The following is a 19235-nucleotide window of genomic DNA, read 5'->3' on the forward strand; positions in this document are numbered from 1 at the left end:
AACCCACTCCAGTATTCTTGCCTGGAGAATTCCATGGTGGAGCCTGACGTCCATGGGGTCACAGAGAGTCGGACACAACTGCGCTGCTAAGCACAGCTCACTCCAAGTTAAGTGAACAAGGCTCCAACAGAATCGGCTAGAGAAACTGGAGTGACTAAGGAGAGACTGCGATCTCTTCCCTTTCAGATTTGTTGATCTGCCCTGCGTCTACCTGCGTGAACAGGAAGATAGAGACTTGGGGAGAAACAATTGGAGGAAGTGGGCTGAAGTGTACTCCTACAGTTTGGCATGGCAAGGAAGTTTCTACGGAGTCCATCCATGCTGGTAGAATGTACTGTCCAGGTTTGAATCATTTTGACACCTACTGGGAAAAGAAATTCTAGCAACAAGAGGCAGGATATACTTCAAGGAGTGGGAACTGAGAGAGATCAAGAGAGAGAGAGAGAGCTGCAGACTGATCTCCATATCAAGGGAACTGTGCGGTGGAGAGGCTGCCTCCAAGTTTCTAGGAGAACTCAATGTGCCCATTAAACAGCGAACACTTTGATGCAATATGGATAGTACTTACCTAGTTAAGAGAAATGTAGGCTTTTCTTCCCTAATCTCCCTTCCAGTCCCCAACACCACAGAGGATGGGTCTTGAAAAGAGAAGGAAATAATTGGCTAAAAACAACTCCACCTTCCCTCTTGAGTTCCTGAATCACAAGTTCAGCCAGAGAACATTTGCCTGGGAACTGATACTAGAGCTTGAAGCTAGACAGACTTTTAATAACCAAAAGTGTGAAAGAAGAGTTAAAGAATATGCTCCAGATGTCTTTAGGGGACTTGCTACCAGTGCTGCTTAATCACCTAAGGATCTCATTAAAACAAAAATTGCAGTTCAGCTAGTCTGGGATGAGGCCAGAGACTGCATTTCTAACAAGTTCCCTGGGGATGCTGCTGATTCTAGAATCACACTTTGACAAAATAGGCACTGTAAAGCAGGAGAGGGAGTTTCAATAGTTGGCAGAAAGGAATAGAGAAAAATATTAGGAAGGTTATACAGAATACCCATTTTTGTAGATCAAAAACATTTGAATATTTAAAATTTCCCAAAAAATCACAGAAATTCATTCAATAAAATGTGAAACACATTATTAAATAATTTCCCCACATTCTAACAAATACTTATACCACACTTAAATGAGAATGCATAGATCAAGTGAGATATGAAGTAGTTCTGATCTACAGTGGCAAGCATGAGTACTTGCTAGAAGAGTGTGTTTATGTGCATTATTTGAAAAAGGCTGAGGCTGGAATCAAAACCAGCCACCTCTATTATGCTATAATTTTATGAATTTCACAATGTTTAAGTTTTCGTGAACTGTGCTTACGTGTAAAAACTACTGCCACCTGCTGGATTTGTGTTGAGTTATAAAAAAGAAGTATGAATCTTTTCATTCAAACTTCTTAAATGCTATTAGTACTTCCTCTGCTAATTTTAACTCAAAAAAGAAAATAGGTAAATATGATGGGCTTACTAAAAAAAATTACATTTGGGGGAACCTTTTGCATTCGGTTTCAATTGGAAGGGAAATAATGAGTGCTATTCGCTCAGCTGGTTCTGACTCTTTGCGACCCCATGGACTATAGCCCACCAGGCTCCTCTGTCTGTGGGATTCTTCAGGCCAGAATACTGGAATGGATTGCCATTCTCTTCTCCAGGGGATCTTCCAGACCCAGGAATTGAACCCGGGTCTCCCATATTGCAGGCAGATTCTTTACCACCTGAGCCACCAGGGAAGTCAGGGAAATAATGTCTATACTTATATGCATTAGATGGCATTAAAGTTACATTTTAACTTTATGATAATATGGTTTTTCCTTTAATTTCCCACAACTGTTTTATTTTCAATAGGAATCTTTCCATCCATTTTGTTAAAGACTCTTAGAAGTTGGACCTTATAGGTAATTATTTCTCTGATATGTGTGCTAATGCTATAATAAACACCATTGTGTGCAACTCTCAACTTTGCTTCTCAGCTTTTCCTCCCTTCATCCAAATGTGTATATTTCAAAAGCCTTTCTTTGCTATCTCAGAAGGGGTCTTCCTAATTCTTTACAAAGTTAGATCATTTGATTTTACCTTATCTGATAAAATAAATTATTACCACCTAACTCAGTGTGTGCTGAAAAGCAGAGTAAGCTGACAAGATTCGTATAGTCAAGGCTATGGTCTTCCCAGTGATCACGTTCGACTATGAGAGCTGGACGGTGAAGAAGGCAGAACACTAACGAATTGATGTCTTCAAACCATGGTGCTGGAGAAGACTCCTGAAAGTCCCTTGGACAGCAAGGAGATCAAACCAGTCAATCTTATTCAGGAAATCAACCCTGAATACTCATTGGAAGGAGGACTGATGCTGAAGCTGAAGCTCCAGTATTTTGGTCACCTGATACAAACAGCTGACCTACTGGAAAAGTCCCTGATGCCAGGAAAGACTGAGGGCAGGAGGAGAAGAGGGCGCCAGAGGATGAGATGGCCAGATGGCATCACTGATGCAATGAACATGAACTTGGGCAAACTTTAGGAGATGGTGAGGGACAAGGAGGCCTGGTGTGCTGCAGTCCATGAGGTCGCAAACAACTGGGCGACTGAACAACTCAATCTGTATTTAACTTTCCCTCCACTTCATCATTCTCCACTGCCTCTATGATCCCTACCCACCCCTAAGAACAGCAAATACCCTTTTCTGACTTCATGTTTAAATTGCCTCGTGCATGCTAAATCGCTTCAGTCATGTCTGACTCTGTGCAACCCCATGGACTGTACCCACCAGGCTCCTCTGTCCATGGACTTCTCCAGGCAAGAATACTGGAGTGGGTTGCCATTCGCTTCTCCAGGGGATCTTCCCAACCCAGGGATTGTCTCTCATTGTCTCCTGCACTATTTACCACTAGCACCACCTGGGAAGTCCTAAATTGCCTCGGTTCTCACCAATTTATTTTTGTAATCTAATCACTTAAACTTAGTCTGGATTTCTCAAAAACATCAGTGAATATCCAAAATCACAATGATGGGTCACCAATACAAACAAACTAGAAGACTAGAATGTGTTTTTAAACTATTACATGCTGGATTTACCACCATTTTCTCTAAAAGTGGTGCCAATTATTAAGCCAAGATAAAACACGCTGCAGGTCTTCTGCAGTGTCCTAATAAATATTTTCTCATGATGAATTCTTCTGAGATTACTATTAAAAGATATGTAAGCCTCACAATATACTTTTCTCACTTCCCATGATTTAGAAACTTACATGTTATACAGGTCTAATGATTCAATAGCCTGTCTACTTAGTAAGCTAATACTTTCTAACAATAATAGAACTATTAAAAATTATAACAATGAGTAGAGATGTTTCTTAGTACTTTTTAGAATCTTTAAATTGCATTTTTCCATTGAGTGCTTAATTTTTTTAATAGGTAAGAGATTTCAAAGAAAAAGCATATGGTCATAAATTTAAGTATTTTCACTCAAAGCCTCTAAATTATAGACTTTAATATTTATTAAGTTAAATTTCATGGTTCTTTTTCATTGTTTTTATTCACATGCCTCTTTGGAAGTGATTAGGCAACACAGAGGGCTTGTAATATATTTGTTATTATCCAAAAAGGATCAGAAAAAGGATAAAGTACAGAAAAATATTAATGGTTCAGGACAGATTCTAGTTTTGTTGGAGGCAATAAACATTCTGAAATATCTGGAAGTTTTTGTAATTACATATAAGCTATAATTCTAACATGAAAATGAAAATAAATTTATTTATAAATATTGTGATCTCTGATTATAAAGGCAGTGACAAAAACACTCCATATATAAACACTTTAAAGCTATTTATTAAATATTTCTATTTGGTATCTTCATTATCACTGTTTGAGCTATCAGTGTCATCATAAATAGAAGTGTTTCTAATTGAAGATACCATCACATCTATAATGCCTTTTTTGGGGTTTTCTTCCAAATCAGTCTGTATTGCTCCAACTTCTGCTAGCTTCCATTCAAGTTCTGCAAAAAATAACCCATCAATAAATCAGATAAAAATCTTGGAACATCTATATGAAACAGAAGTTGACTCCAATAAAATTAATGTGGAAATGATGATATATTTAGAACTAAATTACAATGAAAGTACTATGTCAAAATACACATGGGATATAGCAGAGTTATACTTAAAGGGAGAAATTATGGCTAACATTTATTTTTAAATGACTGAAAATAGTTCTTTGAAAGTACAAATCAAGGAGCTAGAAAAAACATTAAAGTAAATCCAAGGAAAGCAGAAAGAGGGATATAATGAAGAAGAGACTTTAACAAAGGTTGAAAAGCAAAATCAATGGAGGTGATTAACAAAATCACAAGTTGGTTCTTTGAAGAGACTAACAGACACACCTTAGGCAAAAAAGATCACAAGAAAAAGAAACAAACTAAACAATATAAAGAATTATATGGAGCAAAGCCAAGATAAAGATTTTAAAGCCATGAGACTACTTTGAGAAAAAAGTATGCCAACACATTTGAAAATTTTAGTAGGAAAACTTCAACAAGAAAATGTGAATTATGTAAACATACTCAAGAGTAAAACTGAAAAAAACTGAACTGATAACCAAAAACCCCCAATCCTGCAAACTGCTTATTTTGTTAAATTTATTCCTAAGCACTGTGTAAATGAACAGAACATTTGTGAGGAAAATTACAAAATAAACTTAAGAGGAAAATTACAAAATATAATACAATTGACCCTTGAACAGTTCAAACAGGTTTGAACTACAGAGGTTCGCTTGTAGGTGGATTTTTTCAATAAATGCATATTATAGTACTACACAGTCTATAGTTGTTTGAATCCACAGATGCAGAACCGCAAGTACAGAGGGCCAACTTTAAAATTATGTGTGGATTTTTCACAGCATGGGGGTTAATACTCATAACTCTTGTGTTGTTCAAGGGCCAACTGTATATACATTATATTTATGAAGAAAGTTACCAAAAAAAGAAGATCAAAATTAATGACAAGCTATATCTTATTCATGGATAGGAATATTCACTATTATTAGGATATCAAGTCTTCAACAATTAATCTTTAAATGTGATTCTAATAAATAACCAACAGGATTTTTCATAGACTAATTCCAACATTTATATTATATTTTGAAAAAGACTTGCCCTACTAGAGAGAGCTAGATTGTTAGGAAGGTACAGTAATTAACATAGTACTGTACTGATTCAGGGATAGACAGAAGAGACCACTGGAACATAGTAGAAATTTCAGAAACAGATTGAAGCATCTTTTTTTTAATCCTGAAAATGACATAGGAGATATCAAAAGTCAGTGGGGGGGAAACAGTATGCGGTTGCTCAAAAGTTAAAGTAGAACTGTTGTATGATCCAGCAATTCTACTTCTGACTATACGCTCAAAAGAACTAAAAAGAGGGACCAGAATAGTTCATTTGCATAGCCATGTTCTTAGCAGCATGATTCACAATAGCCACAACGTAGAAGAAACAAATCTGTCCATCAACAGATTAATGGGTCTGCCCTGTAGCTCAAAGGGTAAAGAATCTGCCTGCAACGTAGGAGACCCAGGTTCGATCCCTGGGTTCAGAAGATCCTCTGGAAAAGGGAATGGCAACCCACTCCGGTATTCTTGCCTGGAGAATCCCATGGACAGAGGAGCCTAGCGGGTTACAGTCTGGGGGACTGCAAAGAGTCAGAACGACTGAGTGACTAACACTACACTAAAATGTACTATAAAAAATACAATGGAATATTATTCAGCCTTGAAGTTTTAAAAAGGAAGGAAATGCTGACACGTATTACAATACAGATTAATCCTGAAGACGTTATGCCAAGTAAAATAAGCCAGTCACAAAAAGACAAAACTACATAATTCATTTATATGATGTACTTTGAGAGTAGTCAAATTCAGAGTTAGAAAGTAAAATGGTGGTTGCCAGGGGCTGGAGGGACTAGAGAATAAAGTCACTGTTTAAGGATATAGAGTTGCAACTCTTTGCAAGATGCAAAGAGTTCTTGAGATGGATAATGGTGATGATGGCACAACAGTGAAAATATACTTAATATCACTTAACCATATACTTTGGGCTTCCCTGATAGCTCAGTTGATAAAGAATTCACCTGCACTGCAGGAGACCCCGGTTCAATTCCTGGGTCAGGAAGATCCACTGGCGAAGGGATAGGCTACCCACTCGAATATTCTTGGGTTTCCCTGGTGGCTCAGTTGGTAAGGTATCTGACTGCAATGTGGGAGACCTGGGTTCCATCCCTGGGTTGGGAAGATCCCCTGAAGAAGGGAAAGGCTACCCATTCTAGTATTCTGGCCTGGAGAATTCCATGGACTATATATGGGGTCGCAAAGAGTCAGACACAACTGAGTGCCTTTCACCAACCATATACTTTAAAATGATTAAATAATATAACTTATTTATTCATAAATTAAGTTCTGGATATATAATTTATTGCAGGGTAACAATAATTAATAATACTGTATTATAAATTTTTAATAATTCAAATCATGAATTTCATGTTATGTGTATTTTTATATAATTTAAATTTTTTTTCAAGTATTACAATTTTTAAAAGTATAGTCCAGATAACACACTGCTCATGATAGTGACTGCTTAGTGAGGCAGGGAGGGGAGCAGAACTAGGAATGGAAATATAAGCAACTTCAACATCTGTACTGTTTATTTCAATAATAAACAAATAGCTGAAGGAAGCATGAACAAATGTTCACATTTGTTATTTTGGGTAATGATTACATGAATATTTTCTATATTATTGTTTGTATACTTACGTATTTTTTAAATTAAGAGGATAAGTCACAACAGATGGCCAACAAACATATGAAAAGATGCTCAGCAATGTTCATTATTAGAAAAATGCAAATCAAAACCACAATGAGTTATCACCTCACACCAGTCTTAATGGCCATCATTAAAAAATCTACAAACAATTAAAAAAAATCTACAAACAATAAATGCTGAAGAGGATGTAGAGAAAAGGGAACCCTCTCGCACTGTTGATGGAAATGAAATTGATTCAACCACTATGGAGAAGAGTATGGAAATACCTTAAGAAAGTAGGAACAGAAACAGAACTACCATATGACCCAGAAATCCTACTATATATCTTGTGAAAAGATATATGTATCTTGTGAAAAGCATAACTGAGACAGACACATGTACACCAGTGTTGCTGCAGCACTGTTTACAACAGCTGGGACATGGACACAGCATAGATGTCCATTGACGGATGGATGGATACAGAAATTGTGGTACATATATACGATGGAATGTTACTCAGCTCTAAAAAAGAACGCATTTGAGTCAGTCCTAATGAGGTGGATGAACCTAGAGCCTACTGTACAGAGTGGAGCAAGTCAGAAAGAGAGACGCAGATATTGTATACTCATGCCTGTGTATGGACTGCAGTAAGATGGTACTGAAGCACCCGTCTGCAGGGCAGCAGTGGACACACAGACGCAGAGAACACACAAGTGGACACAGCGTGGGAGGGAGGGGGTGGGGTGAATGCAGAGAGCAGCATGGGAACACACACATTACGATATGTAACACAGATAGCCACTGGGAGTTTGCTGCACCACACAGCAAGCGCAACCCAGTGCTCCGTGACAACCGAGAGGGGTGGGATGAGGTGGGAGATGGGAGGAAGCTTCAAGAGGGAGGAGACATATGTGTACCTGTGACTGGTTCATGTTGATGAGTGGCAGAAACCAGTACAATATTATAAAGCGAATATCTTGCAATAAAAATTTAGAAAAATATATTAAATAAATTTCAGCCCTGGGGGGAAAAAAAAAGAGGATAAGGCACAAGCTGAAAAAGTAAGATGGTAAAATAAAGAGGAAAGGGAAATTGTGGAACAATTAGATTTCTGGAAGTCTTACTAAGGCCAAAAACAGTTTTAGGGGAATGATACAGTGAAAGAAAGGCTGTTAAAAATAGCCGTTCACAGTGGCTTTAATATGATAGTAGGAGAAAAGATTTTAATAATACAGAATTAAATCAGCTCCAAGAAATGACTAACTGAAGAGTTAGGTCTTAGAACTAGGCTTGGAAGTAAACATTACTAGAGAATGTAAAACCACAAAGCCCTTTGCTGTGTACTATGAAAAAGAAAGTAGTAGAAGGCATAGTCCTTGCACCTGTTAGGGAGACAATACTCAAAGGGAATGGGTTAACCACAAAATCTGAGAATATGTAGATAAATGGAAAATAAGTTGTCTATAGAATATATGCTATAGAAATTCAGTAGAGAAAATGAAATTGGTTATTTCATTGGTCCAGCATCACATAATGGATTAAATGGAAACCTAAGAAGGAATAGGGATTGGAAGGAAGAATAGAGCAGGGTAGGCTATTTAGGGTACAGAGAAAGGGTATGAAACAAAGTACTGGGTTGGCCAAAAATTTCATCCAGATTTTTGTAATATTTTATGGAAAAACCTGAACAAATTTTTTGGCCCACCCAATATAAAGGCACAAATGAGTGAAGTGTGTTTGAGATAGTGGTTGAAGACCAGCTTGGTTGGAGCAGAAACTGCAGAAAACACTGAGAAATACAACTGGATAGATGGGCTGAAATTTTTAAGCACATGTTTCTGAATTTTTAATGTATTTGAAACAAAGAATCATTAAGGATTTAAGCAAGTGGGTGTTATGATAGTATTATTGTAGGAAAATTAATCTGAAGGCATTTAAGAAGAAACTAGAAACAAGGAAAAAGCCTAACATTTTATGAAAATAAATTTTCATGATATTTGTTAAGTTATGTAAGTTTTCTTAACAGGCAAATTTTGAAAGTTAACATCATTACCTTCGAGCTTGAGATTTATCCCTCCACATTCTATAATTCCAATGAATTTGCCTTCTATCTGACCATTTTTATAAACAAAAATGGTTGGTAAACAATTGTCATGGTAGTGATCAATACAGCTATTCACGATGGCTTTAACGAATTTAGTTTCAGGAAACTTTCTTGCTAGGAGACTAAGATGCTGGTTAACCAACAAACACATTGGGATGCTAAAAAGAGAAACAATACAGACAACATCTTTAAAAAAACAGGCTACTTATCTCAATCTAATAAAATAAGACATTTCCATGACAAAAATATATCTTTAGATTTTCTTTTAATATAAGATCGCATCAACTGTAAACCTCTATTTTTACCTTTAGTAGTGATAAACTTATAGAGTCTCTGATTTTCATTACAAAAACTGTTATAGCCTGGGAATGAAGCTTGCTACCATGGGAATTTGCAGCCTAACTAAGGCTAACCACATTTGACTTGGCAGCAGTGTAATCGAGTACAATGTAATTGAGGAACCAGCAAGTTCCTAGTTTATAGGACACTGAGGGGGAGGGGAGGAGAAAGAAAGAAAAAAAAAAAAAACCAGGACATGTCTAGGGGATCCTTAGCAGTTCTGACTTGAAACAGGGGACCCAACTCTTGGTCATAGGTTATTTCCACATCAGAAGTTTTTATCTCAAACTTCCTTGAATTCCTTTAATTCAAACTTCATCCACCCTTTTCTTTGACATGCCATATCCTATTCCCCAACACCCAGAACTGTTCATCGGAAATTTAAAATTGATTGGAAATGTAATCAAAATTGGCAGTTCTTCCAGCTCTATCCTTTAACTCTCATTACACTCATGTTTTAATTAGTCACTTTAAAAAAAAATTAATCACTTTTCTCTATCACTCACTCACAGCTTTATTAAATTCATTCAAAGCTAATCCTCAGCTTTATCCCACACTCCTTCCATTTCCTATGGGGCCATTCTTTGTTATCCTATTTTCTTAAGCTATCCTTCTCTACTCTACATAAACATATTCAAAATACTAAAAAAATTTTTAAAAGTCCTTTTTCATTCTCTCTCCCTCTAATAACTACTCTTTCCTGGTCACAGCCCAGATGAAAAAAGATTAAAAAAATCTCTATGTCGTTCACTTCCCTTCCTAAAAGGCTCTCCTTTTTTGATTGCTGTGATAACTTTTTCTATGAATTTCCTTTTTACTTCTTTGACTTACTCCTTATGTCAATACCCCAAACGTAGATATTCCTTGTAACTATGTCCTAGACCCTCTTCTCATTCTAGACACATTCACTGAGCATTCTTTAAAAAAAAAACAAAACACTAAATTTGATACAAATTAGTGTATCTCTCCTTCATCTTTGTATGCATTTTCTCATCACTCATATGGAGCCTATTTGAAACAATACAGTAGAAGAAAGAAAGATTACTGTGAACCATGTTAATCAGAGAAAAGGTCTTTGTCTAACAGACAAAATTAGTACATTCTTCTCTTGTACTACATCTTATATGTCCTTTCAATACATACATCTATATACATAGATAGATAGATATACACGTGAAATGTTTAATTCATCTCTTGTACTATACCATAAAAGCATCTTATTCCCATTCATATTCTCAACTCCTGCAAACCGTCACAGCTATAGTTGAAGTTGAAGCTCTCTTAAGGGAGTGGCTCATACCAGGACATACTGCATGCTGCAGGCAGGTGGTAACCCTCCTGGACTTTATCCACTTTTCCCCTCTATATTTGTTTATGCACATTGCATATTTTATTATAATTAACAAATAAATAAAAGTATGACAACGAAAGTCATTGTAGTTCTAAAGAATATCAAATGCATGTTTTGGAGAAACATGGTAAACATGAATCACTTAGAAGAAAATTGTTGTGTAGCTCATTGTAAGCCAGACAAATATAAATGTTAGAGGAATAATAAAGATTTCTGCACTCAAATTGCTTCACATGTACTTGTGAGTTCTTGCTCCATTTTAAACAAACTCTGAAAACTGAAATCAATGCTAATATACTAGGTCTTATCAATATTGGGGGAAGACTTTGTATATTTTTTAATTTGTCTTCTCTTTGCCAGTTTCTGGCTTTTATCATGAATTTTTTTGCTAACTTTGTTTCACAAATTAGAAAAACTCAACAAAATGAGTTATAAAGGGAACATATCTCAACATAATAAAGGCCTGATATGACAGGACCACAGCTAATTTCATATTCAACAATGAAAAGCTGAAAGCCTTTCCTCCAGGTGAGGAACAAGGCAAGGATGCCCACTGTCACCACTTTAATTCAACATAATATTGGAAGTCCTAGCCAGAGCAATTAAGCAAGAAAAATAAATAAATAAAAGGCATCTAAATAGGAAAGGAAGAAGTAAAGCATGTCACTATGACATGGTATTATATGTAGAGAACCCTAAAGACTCCATCAAAAAAATGGTTAGAACTGATAAAATAATTCATTAAAGCTGTAAGCTAAAAAATCAATACATGAAAGTCAGTTATGTTTCTATAACTAAGAATGAACTAAATTATGTTTCTATACACTAAGAATCAGAAAGAGAAACAAAGAAAACAATCCCATTTGCAATTGCATCTGAAAGAATAAAATACCCAGGGGTAAAAAACATTTGAAAACTATTAGACATTAATGAAAAAAAGTGAAAAAGAAACAAACAAATGGAAAGATACTCTGTGCTCATGGATTGGAAATATTCATATTACCCCAGTCAATCTACAGATTCAATACAATCCTCATCAAAATTCCAATGGAATTATTCACAGAAATAGAACAAATAATCCTAAAGTTTGTACGGAATCACAAAAAAATCCAAGTAGTCAAAGCAGTCTTGAGAAAGAAGAACAAAATTGGAGGCCTCATGTTTCCTGATATTAAACTGTATTATAAGGCTATAGTATGTAACTGGTAGGAACACAAACACAAAGAAAAAAACACACACGCAAAGATCAACAGAAATCATAGACAGACCAAAAATAAACCCATACTTATATGGTCACTTAATTTATGACAAAGGAGAAAAAGAACACACAATGGGAATAAACTGTTGGGAAAACTGGACAGCAACACACATAAAAATGAAATTTGACCACTATATTACATCATACACAAAAAATAACTCAAAAAAGATTAAAGATATAAATGTAAGACCTGAAAGCATAGAACTCCTAAAAGAGAACATAGGCAATGACATAGATCTTGGTGATAATTTTGTGATTCTGACCCAAAAGCAAAATCAATGAAAGCAAAAATAAATAAGTGAAACTACATTATACTAAAAATCTTCTGCACACCAAAAGAAACCATCAACAAAATGAAAGGCAACCTGCTGAATGGGAGAAAATATTTGTAAATCATATACCTGATAAGGAGTTAATATCTAAAATATATCAAAGAACTCATAAAACTCAATAGCAAAAACCCAAAGAATCTGATTTAAAAATGGGCATAAGATCTGAATAGACATTTTTCCAAAGAAGATATACAGATGGCCAACAGGTACATAAAAATATACTCAACATCATTAATCACTAGGGAAATGCAAATGAAAACCACAGTGAGATACTTCATACCTGTTAGAATGGCTATTATTAAAAAGACAGGAAATAATAATGTGGCAAGGATGTGGAGAAAAGAGAATTCTTGTGCACTATTTGCTGGGAATGTAAATTGGTTCAGCCACTATGGAAAACAGTATAGAAGTTCCTCAAAAAATTACAAATAGAACTACCATATGGTCTAGCAATTCCATCTCTGGCTATTTAGCTGGTGAAACACTAACCTGAGAAGATACATGCACCCCCATATTCATTGCAGCATTATTTACAATAGTCAAAACATGTAAACAGTCTGAGTGTCTATCAGTGGATGAATGGACAAAGAAATTGCAGTATATATACAACTGAATATTATTCAGCCATTAAAAAGAATGAAAATTTCTCATTTGGGACAACGTGGATATACCTGTAGGGTATTATGATAAGTGAAATAACTTAGAGAAAGACAAATGCCATATGATCTCTCTTATATGTGGAATCCAGAAGGCTGCCAGAGGGTGGGAGAACTGGATAAAGGGAGACCAAAAGTAAAAAAGCCAAAGCAGAGAATCACACAATATATTTTTTAATTTAATAATTTTCTTTTCATCTGACATATATAAACATACATTAACTTAGCAATCTTTGATATTGGCTCAGGAGCTTCTCATCTACAGCTTTTCTCATCTAAACTATACAATGATGTATTGTCTTCCGTATCTTCTTAGTGCATGCAGGTCATACAGGTATATGCATGGATGATTCATTTTGCTGTGCAATAGAAGTTAATACTATATCATAAAGCAAGGATGTTATTCAGTTTCTACGTGGCATCTGACTCTCTAACCCAGGGGACAGCAGCACATGAGGCTTCCCCGTCCATCACCAGCTCCTGGAGTTTGCTCCGACTCATGTCCATTGAGTTGGCGATGCTATCCAACCATCTCATCCTCTGTCCTATCCTTCTCCTCCTGCCCTATAAATCTAGTAAAAATTAATTTTTTTTATTTTTTATTTTTTAAAATCTAGTAAAAATTAATTTTAAAAAAGAAATCATCTTAACACTAAGTGATGTTATATATCAATTTATGTAACAAAAAGCTAAGAAAAACAAAGTGCATACAGTTTATATTTCAGAATATATATATAGACAGATAAGTACAACTTGTTACAAATCTAGATACTGCTTTATTTTACTGGATGGCATACTTAACTATTAGAAATATTTACTATCTAACTCAAATCAGTTTTCTACATAAAACCATGACATTAATACTTTATAAGCTTTATTTTCCCTCAAACTGGTGAAGCCAATCCACAAAGATCTAATTAGAAGAATTTTATGATTACTGCCAGAATAAGAGCTGAGTCAGTGGTATGACCCCACTTATGGGGCAGGGGTCTTAATGCGGGAGGCAGGTGGGAATTGGAGGCTGCAGTGAAAAGTATGGAATTAGGAGACCATGGCACTATAGATTGTGGTGCAGGGAGAAAATGGTTGCTTGAAAGTTCAAACGTGGTGTTGGGGTTTGAGGACCAGAATTTAACCCCAGAAGAACTGAAAAAATTAAGGGAGACCTTGGATATCAGAAAACAACTTATGGGCCTAGTTATGAAATTTGAGGTACAAAATAGGCAATGGGGTATACAAACAAAGCTAGTGGAAGTGAGGGAATTCCAGCTGAACTATTTCAAATACTAATAGATGATGCTGTTAAGGTCTGCACTCAGTATGCCAGCAAATCTAGAAAACTCAGCAGGGGCCACAGGACTCGAAAAGGTCAGTTTTCATTCCAATCCCAAAGAAAGACAATGCCAAGAATGCTCAAATTACTGTACAATTGCACTCATTTCACATGTTAGCAAAGTAATGCTCAAAATTCTCCAAGATAGGCTTCAGCAGTACATGAATTGAGAATTCCAGATGTACAAGCTGGATTTAGAAAGGGCAAAGGAACCAAAGATCAGATTTCCAACATCCGCTGGATCATAGAAAGAGCAAGGAAATCCCCCCAAAACATCTTCTTCTGCTTTATTGACTACACTAAAGCCTTTGACTGTGTGGATCACAACAAACTGGAAAATTCTTAAAGAGATGGGAATACCAGACCACCTTACCCGTCTCCTGAGAAACCTCTATGCAGGTCAGGAAGCAACAGTTAGAAGCAGACATGGAACAATGGACTGGTTCCAAATCAGGAAAGGAGTACATCTAGGCTGTATATTATCACCCTGTGTATTTAACTGATATGCAGAGTACATTATGCAAAATGTCAGGCTGGATGAAGCACAAGCTGGAATCAAGATTGCTGGAAGAAATACCAACAACCTCAGATATGCAGATGACACCACTTTAACAGCAGAAAGAGAAGAACACAAAAAAAGAACCTCTTGATAAAGGTGAAAGAGAAGAGTGAAAAAGCTGGCTTAAAACTCAACATTCAAAAACTAACATCATGGCATCTGGTCCCATCACTTCATGGTGACTAGATGGGGAAATAGTGGAAACAATGACATTTTATTTTCTTCGACTCCAAAATCACTACAGATTGTGACTGCAGCCATGAAACTAAAAGACACTTGCTCCTTGGAAGAAAAGCTATGACAAACCTAGGCAGTGTATTAAAAAGCAGAGACATCACTTTACTGACAAAGGTATGTACAAAGTTATGGTTTTTCCAGTAGTCATGTATGGATGTGAGAGGTGGACCATAAAGGCGGCATGAGCACCAAATAATTGATGCTTTCGAACTGATGCTTTCGGCATGTGGCAAGTCAAAAAAAAAAGGCACAAGAGACTTGATACATCCAAATGCACTGCATGATCCCTGATTAGGGATCAAAAATATATGTATTATAGAAATATTATTATGGTTATTTAAAAATATATGTATTTATGAAAGAGATTCTGAAGTTAGTTGGAGAAATTTGAGTAAGGACTGGCTGGGTATTAGATGGGGCTTCCCTGATAGTTCAGACGGTAAAGAATCTGCCTGCAATGCTGCAGACACGGATTCGGTCCCTATTAGGAACTATGGTTAATTTTGTTTGGTGAGAAAATGATATTACGGGTATCTAGAAAAAAGCCCTTAGGATTTTGAAGATGCATGCTGAGATACTTAAGAGTAAAGCAACATGTAATTCATTTTGAAATGGTTCTACAAATACACACATATAAATATACAAACAAAATGATGCAAATGTGGCAACATGTTCATTGCTGAAACCTACCTAGCTGGTATGCAGGGTGCTCATTTTATCATTCTTCCTACTTTTTCCTATGTTTGAAATTTTCTATAAGCTTTTCAAACTAACTGACAAAGTACTTATTTTTCTAATAAGTATGAGAAGTTCTTTAAGTTACACATGAAAATACATTAAAATAATTTAGTCCTTGAAGCCAACTCTATACATATATTTTTCTTTTTTAATTGAAGTTAGCTGATTTACTTTGTTTTCTTGATTAGTCTTTGTTATATGCTTTATCCAACATTAAAACAAAAAATACGTATCTTAAAACATTAGAATATTAGATTTTTACAAAAAGCTACAGTAATTACCTTGATCTGTATAGATGAATTATAACCCACACATCTTTTTCTGCATTTGTGACTTCATTCACATACTGATTTCCAGAAATTTCTCTTAATTCCCCAAATTTTTGTTTTTTATTGAGAACTTTCCATTCCTGTAACCGCTTTTCTCTAGTTAAAAAAAATTAAATTACATACAAATATTGTTATATACTTAAGACTATTCCCATATACAGTAATAATCTATGGATGGAACGGAATGCTAGTACATATGAACCTCTTTAAAGAATAATTATTATTAATGGTTTTACAATGGCAGTTCCTCTTTTTACATGGTTATTTGCTTTATCATGGGTATTATAAAATATAAGAAATTAGCTATTGATTTAAATTTATTTTTATTTAAGACTAAGTCAATTATAGTTATTAAGAGTTTATTTAGACATTGGACCAACAAATTCTCGTACACAGACTAAATAAAGGGAGAGCATGCAGAACAATAATAACTAATGTTTACTGAGAGTTTACTATGTTTCCAGGCACTGTTTTCAGCATGTTTATTAATTTAACCTTGCAAAAGCTTAATGAAGTTAATAGTATTATTATTTCCAATTATAAGCTTTTAGCTTTCACACTAAACTGACTTTCAGTTCAAAGTCTTTAGTGAACATGTATAATTACTTGTTATAAACATAATGCAGGTAGACAGATGATAGAGAACAGTGATTATGAGTATGAACTGTAAGGTCAGACTAAACTGGGTTTAAGAGTCAGCCCCCACTTACTAGTAGCAAGGACTTGGGCAAATTAATCTTTCCAAGCTTCAGTTTAACTCCAATGTGAATAAAACTAAAATCTGCCTGCCTTGGACTGTTCAAGATTAAATGTACACATATAAATTTCTTGGGGTGGTACCTAGCATCATCCCATGAGTGTTCAATAAATGTTGCCTAACTATTCATTTACTGTTGTTTAGTCATTAAGTCATGTCTGACTCTTTGTGACCCCCATGGACTGTAGCCTGCCAGGCTCCTCTGTTGACAGGATTTCCCAGGCAAGAACACTGGAGTGGGTTGCCATTTCCTTCTCCAGGGGATCTTCCTGATCCAGGAATCCAAACCACATCTCTTGCATTGGCAGGCAGATTCTTTACCACTTAACCTACCAGGGAAGCCTTATTCATCTTATGCTGCTGCTGCTGCTAAGTCACTTCAGTCGTGTCCGACTCTGTGCGACCCCACAGACGACAGCCCACCAGGCTCCCCCGTCCCTGGGATTCTCCAGGTAAGCATACTGGAGTTGGTTGCCATTTTCTTCTCCTTATAGAGACCCTTAAAATGTTGTTAAACAACTCTCTCCAAATGTGCACACTTTGATTTAGTTGTTAAATACTTGAATTCATGAAGCGATTCCAAATGGTTCTGACATACCCACAAGTATCTGAAAAGTTACTGACCCTATATACCTAAGGTACCTGAGAGTACTTACTCCCTTGCTTTTTCTCTCATTCACTGCTGGTGGGAATGCAAAATGGTACAGCCACTTTGGAAGACAGTTTGGTGCTTTCTTTACAAAACTATACAAATGCTTACCATATGATCCAGTTATTAAGTGCCTTGTATTCACTCAGAGGAGCTGAACACATGTGCACAGAAAAACCTTCACAGAGATGTTTACAGCAGCTTTACTCATAATTGCCAAAAGTTGTAAGCAACCAAAATTTCTTTTAGGAGGTGAATGGATAAATAAACTCTGGTATATCCAGATAATAGAATATTATTCAGTGCTAAAAAGAAAGGAGTTAATAAGCCATGGAAAGACATGGAGAAACTTTAAATGCATATTATTAAGTGAAAGACGCCAATCTGAGAAGGCTATACACTGTAAAATAGTCTGAAGAAGGCAAAACTGTATAGACCATAAAAAGATCAGGGGTTGCCCGCAGTTGGCAGGGGAGAGGGATGAACAGGTTGCCGACAGAGGATATTTAGGGCAGTGAAAATAATCTGAGTGGTACCATGCTGCTGCTGCTGCTGCTGAGTCGCTTCAGTCATGTCCGACTCTGTGCGACCCCATAGATGGCAGCCCACCAGGCTCCACCATCCCTGGGATTTTCCAGGCAAGAACACTGGAGTGGGTTGCCATTGCCTTCTCCAATGCACGAAAGTGAAAAGTTAAAGTGAAGTTGCTCAGTCGTGTCCGACTGTTAGCGACCCCATGGATGGCAGCCTACCAGGTTCCTCCATCCATGGGATTCTCCAGGCAAGAGTACTGGAGTGGGCTGCCATTGCCTTCTCCGAAATGGTACCATAATTATGGATAAATGTCATGATGATGGTGGTGGTGCTTTAGTTGCTAAGTTTGTGTCCAACTCTTGTGACCACACAGGCCCTCCAGGCTCCTCTGTCCACGGTTTTCCCAGGCAAGTATACTGGAGTGGGTTGCCATTTCTTTCTCCAAAATGTCATCATACATTTGTTCAAATCCAAGAATGAACTGTAATGTGCTTTATGGACTTTGGGTGATTCTGATGTATCTAGGTAGGCTCATCAACTACAACAAATCACTCTGGTGTGGAACGTTGACAATGAGGGAGGTTATGCGTATGTGGTGGCAGGAGGTATATTAGAAATCTATACCTTCCACTCAATTGTGCTGTGAACTTAAAACTGCTTTTAAAAAAATATTTTAAAAGTTTTTGTCATTGCTGTTTTGTTTTGGCTTTAAATGAGGAATCTGCTTTAAATCAGCATTATCAAGATGACTACAGAATTTTCTTAAGGACAAGTGAAATTTTAAAAGGGTACAGGTTCCTTTTTCCTTAGATCCAAAGTGACAGTGTGTATGCTAGGTTGCTTCAGTCACCTCCAACTCTTTGCGACCCTATGAACCATAGCCCGCCAGGCTCCTCTGTCCATGGGATTCTCCAGGCAAGAATATCAGAGTAAGTTGCCATTTCCTCCTCCAGGGATCTTTCCGACCCAGGGTCTCGTATGTCTTCTGCACTGGCAGGCAAGTTCTTTACCACTAGTGCCACTTGGGAAGCCCCCAAAAGTGACAGCAGAGATACAGAAATATTTCCAGAATTTGCTGACCAGAAACAGAGTTGTACTTTTGACATGGAATATGCAAGGGAAAGAACTTAACCTCTCGCTTTAATCTTTGTGGCAGAAACTGGATGGTCATCAGAATTGCTTCCTCTCCCAGGACTCACAGGAAGACTACATTTACC

General features: G+C 36.5%; 1 protein-coding gene across 2 annotated transcripts in view; it reads right to left on the reverse strand.

The window, feature by feature from the left end:
- Positions 1–3867: 3867 nt before the first annotated feature.
- Positions 3868–19235, reverse strand: part of PDCL2 (phosducin like 2) — a 34133-nt gene continuing 18765 nt past the window's right edge. The window contains exons 4-6 of one of the 2 annotated variants that reach the window (XM_043448184.1): positions 16031–16174; positions 8896–9104; positions 3868–4046 (exon numbers count right to left, since the gene is read on the reverse strand). In XM_043448184.1, the coding sequence (XP_043304119.1) occupies positions 3889–4046; positions 8896–9104; positions 16031–16174 (511 nt within the window). In that variant the 3' untranslated portion in view covers positions 3868–3888. The remainder of the gene's footprint in view (positions 4047–8895; positions 9105–16030; positions 16175–19235) is intronic. The other variant, XM_043448185.1, reaches the window with a different exon arrangement.

The sequence above is a fragment of the Cervus canadensis genome, chromosome 26 (genome assembly GCF_019320065.1).
Source record: "Cervus canadensis isolate Bull #8, Minnesota chromosome 26, ASM1932006v1, whole genome shotgun sequence".
Lineage (NCBI taxonomy): Eukaryota > Metazoa > Chordata > Mammalia > Artiodactyla > Cervidae > Cervus > Cervus canadensis.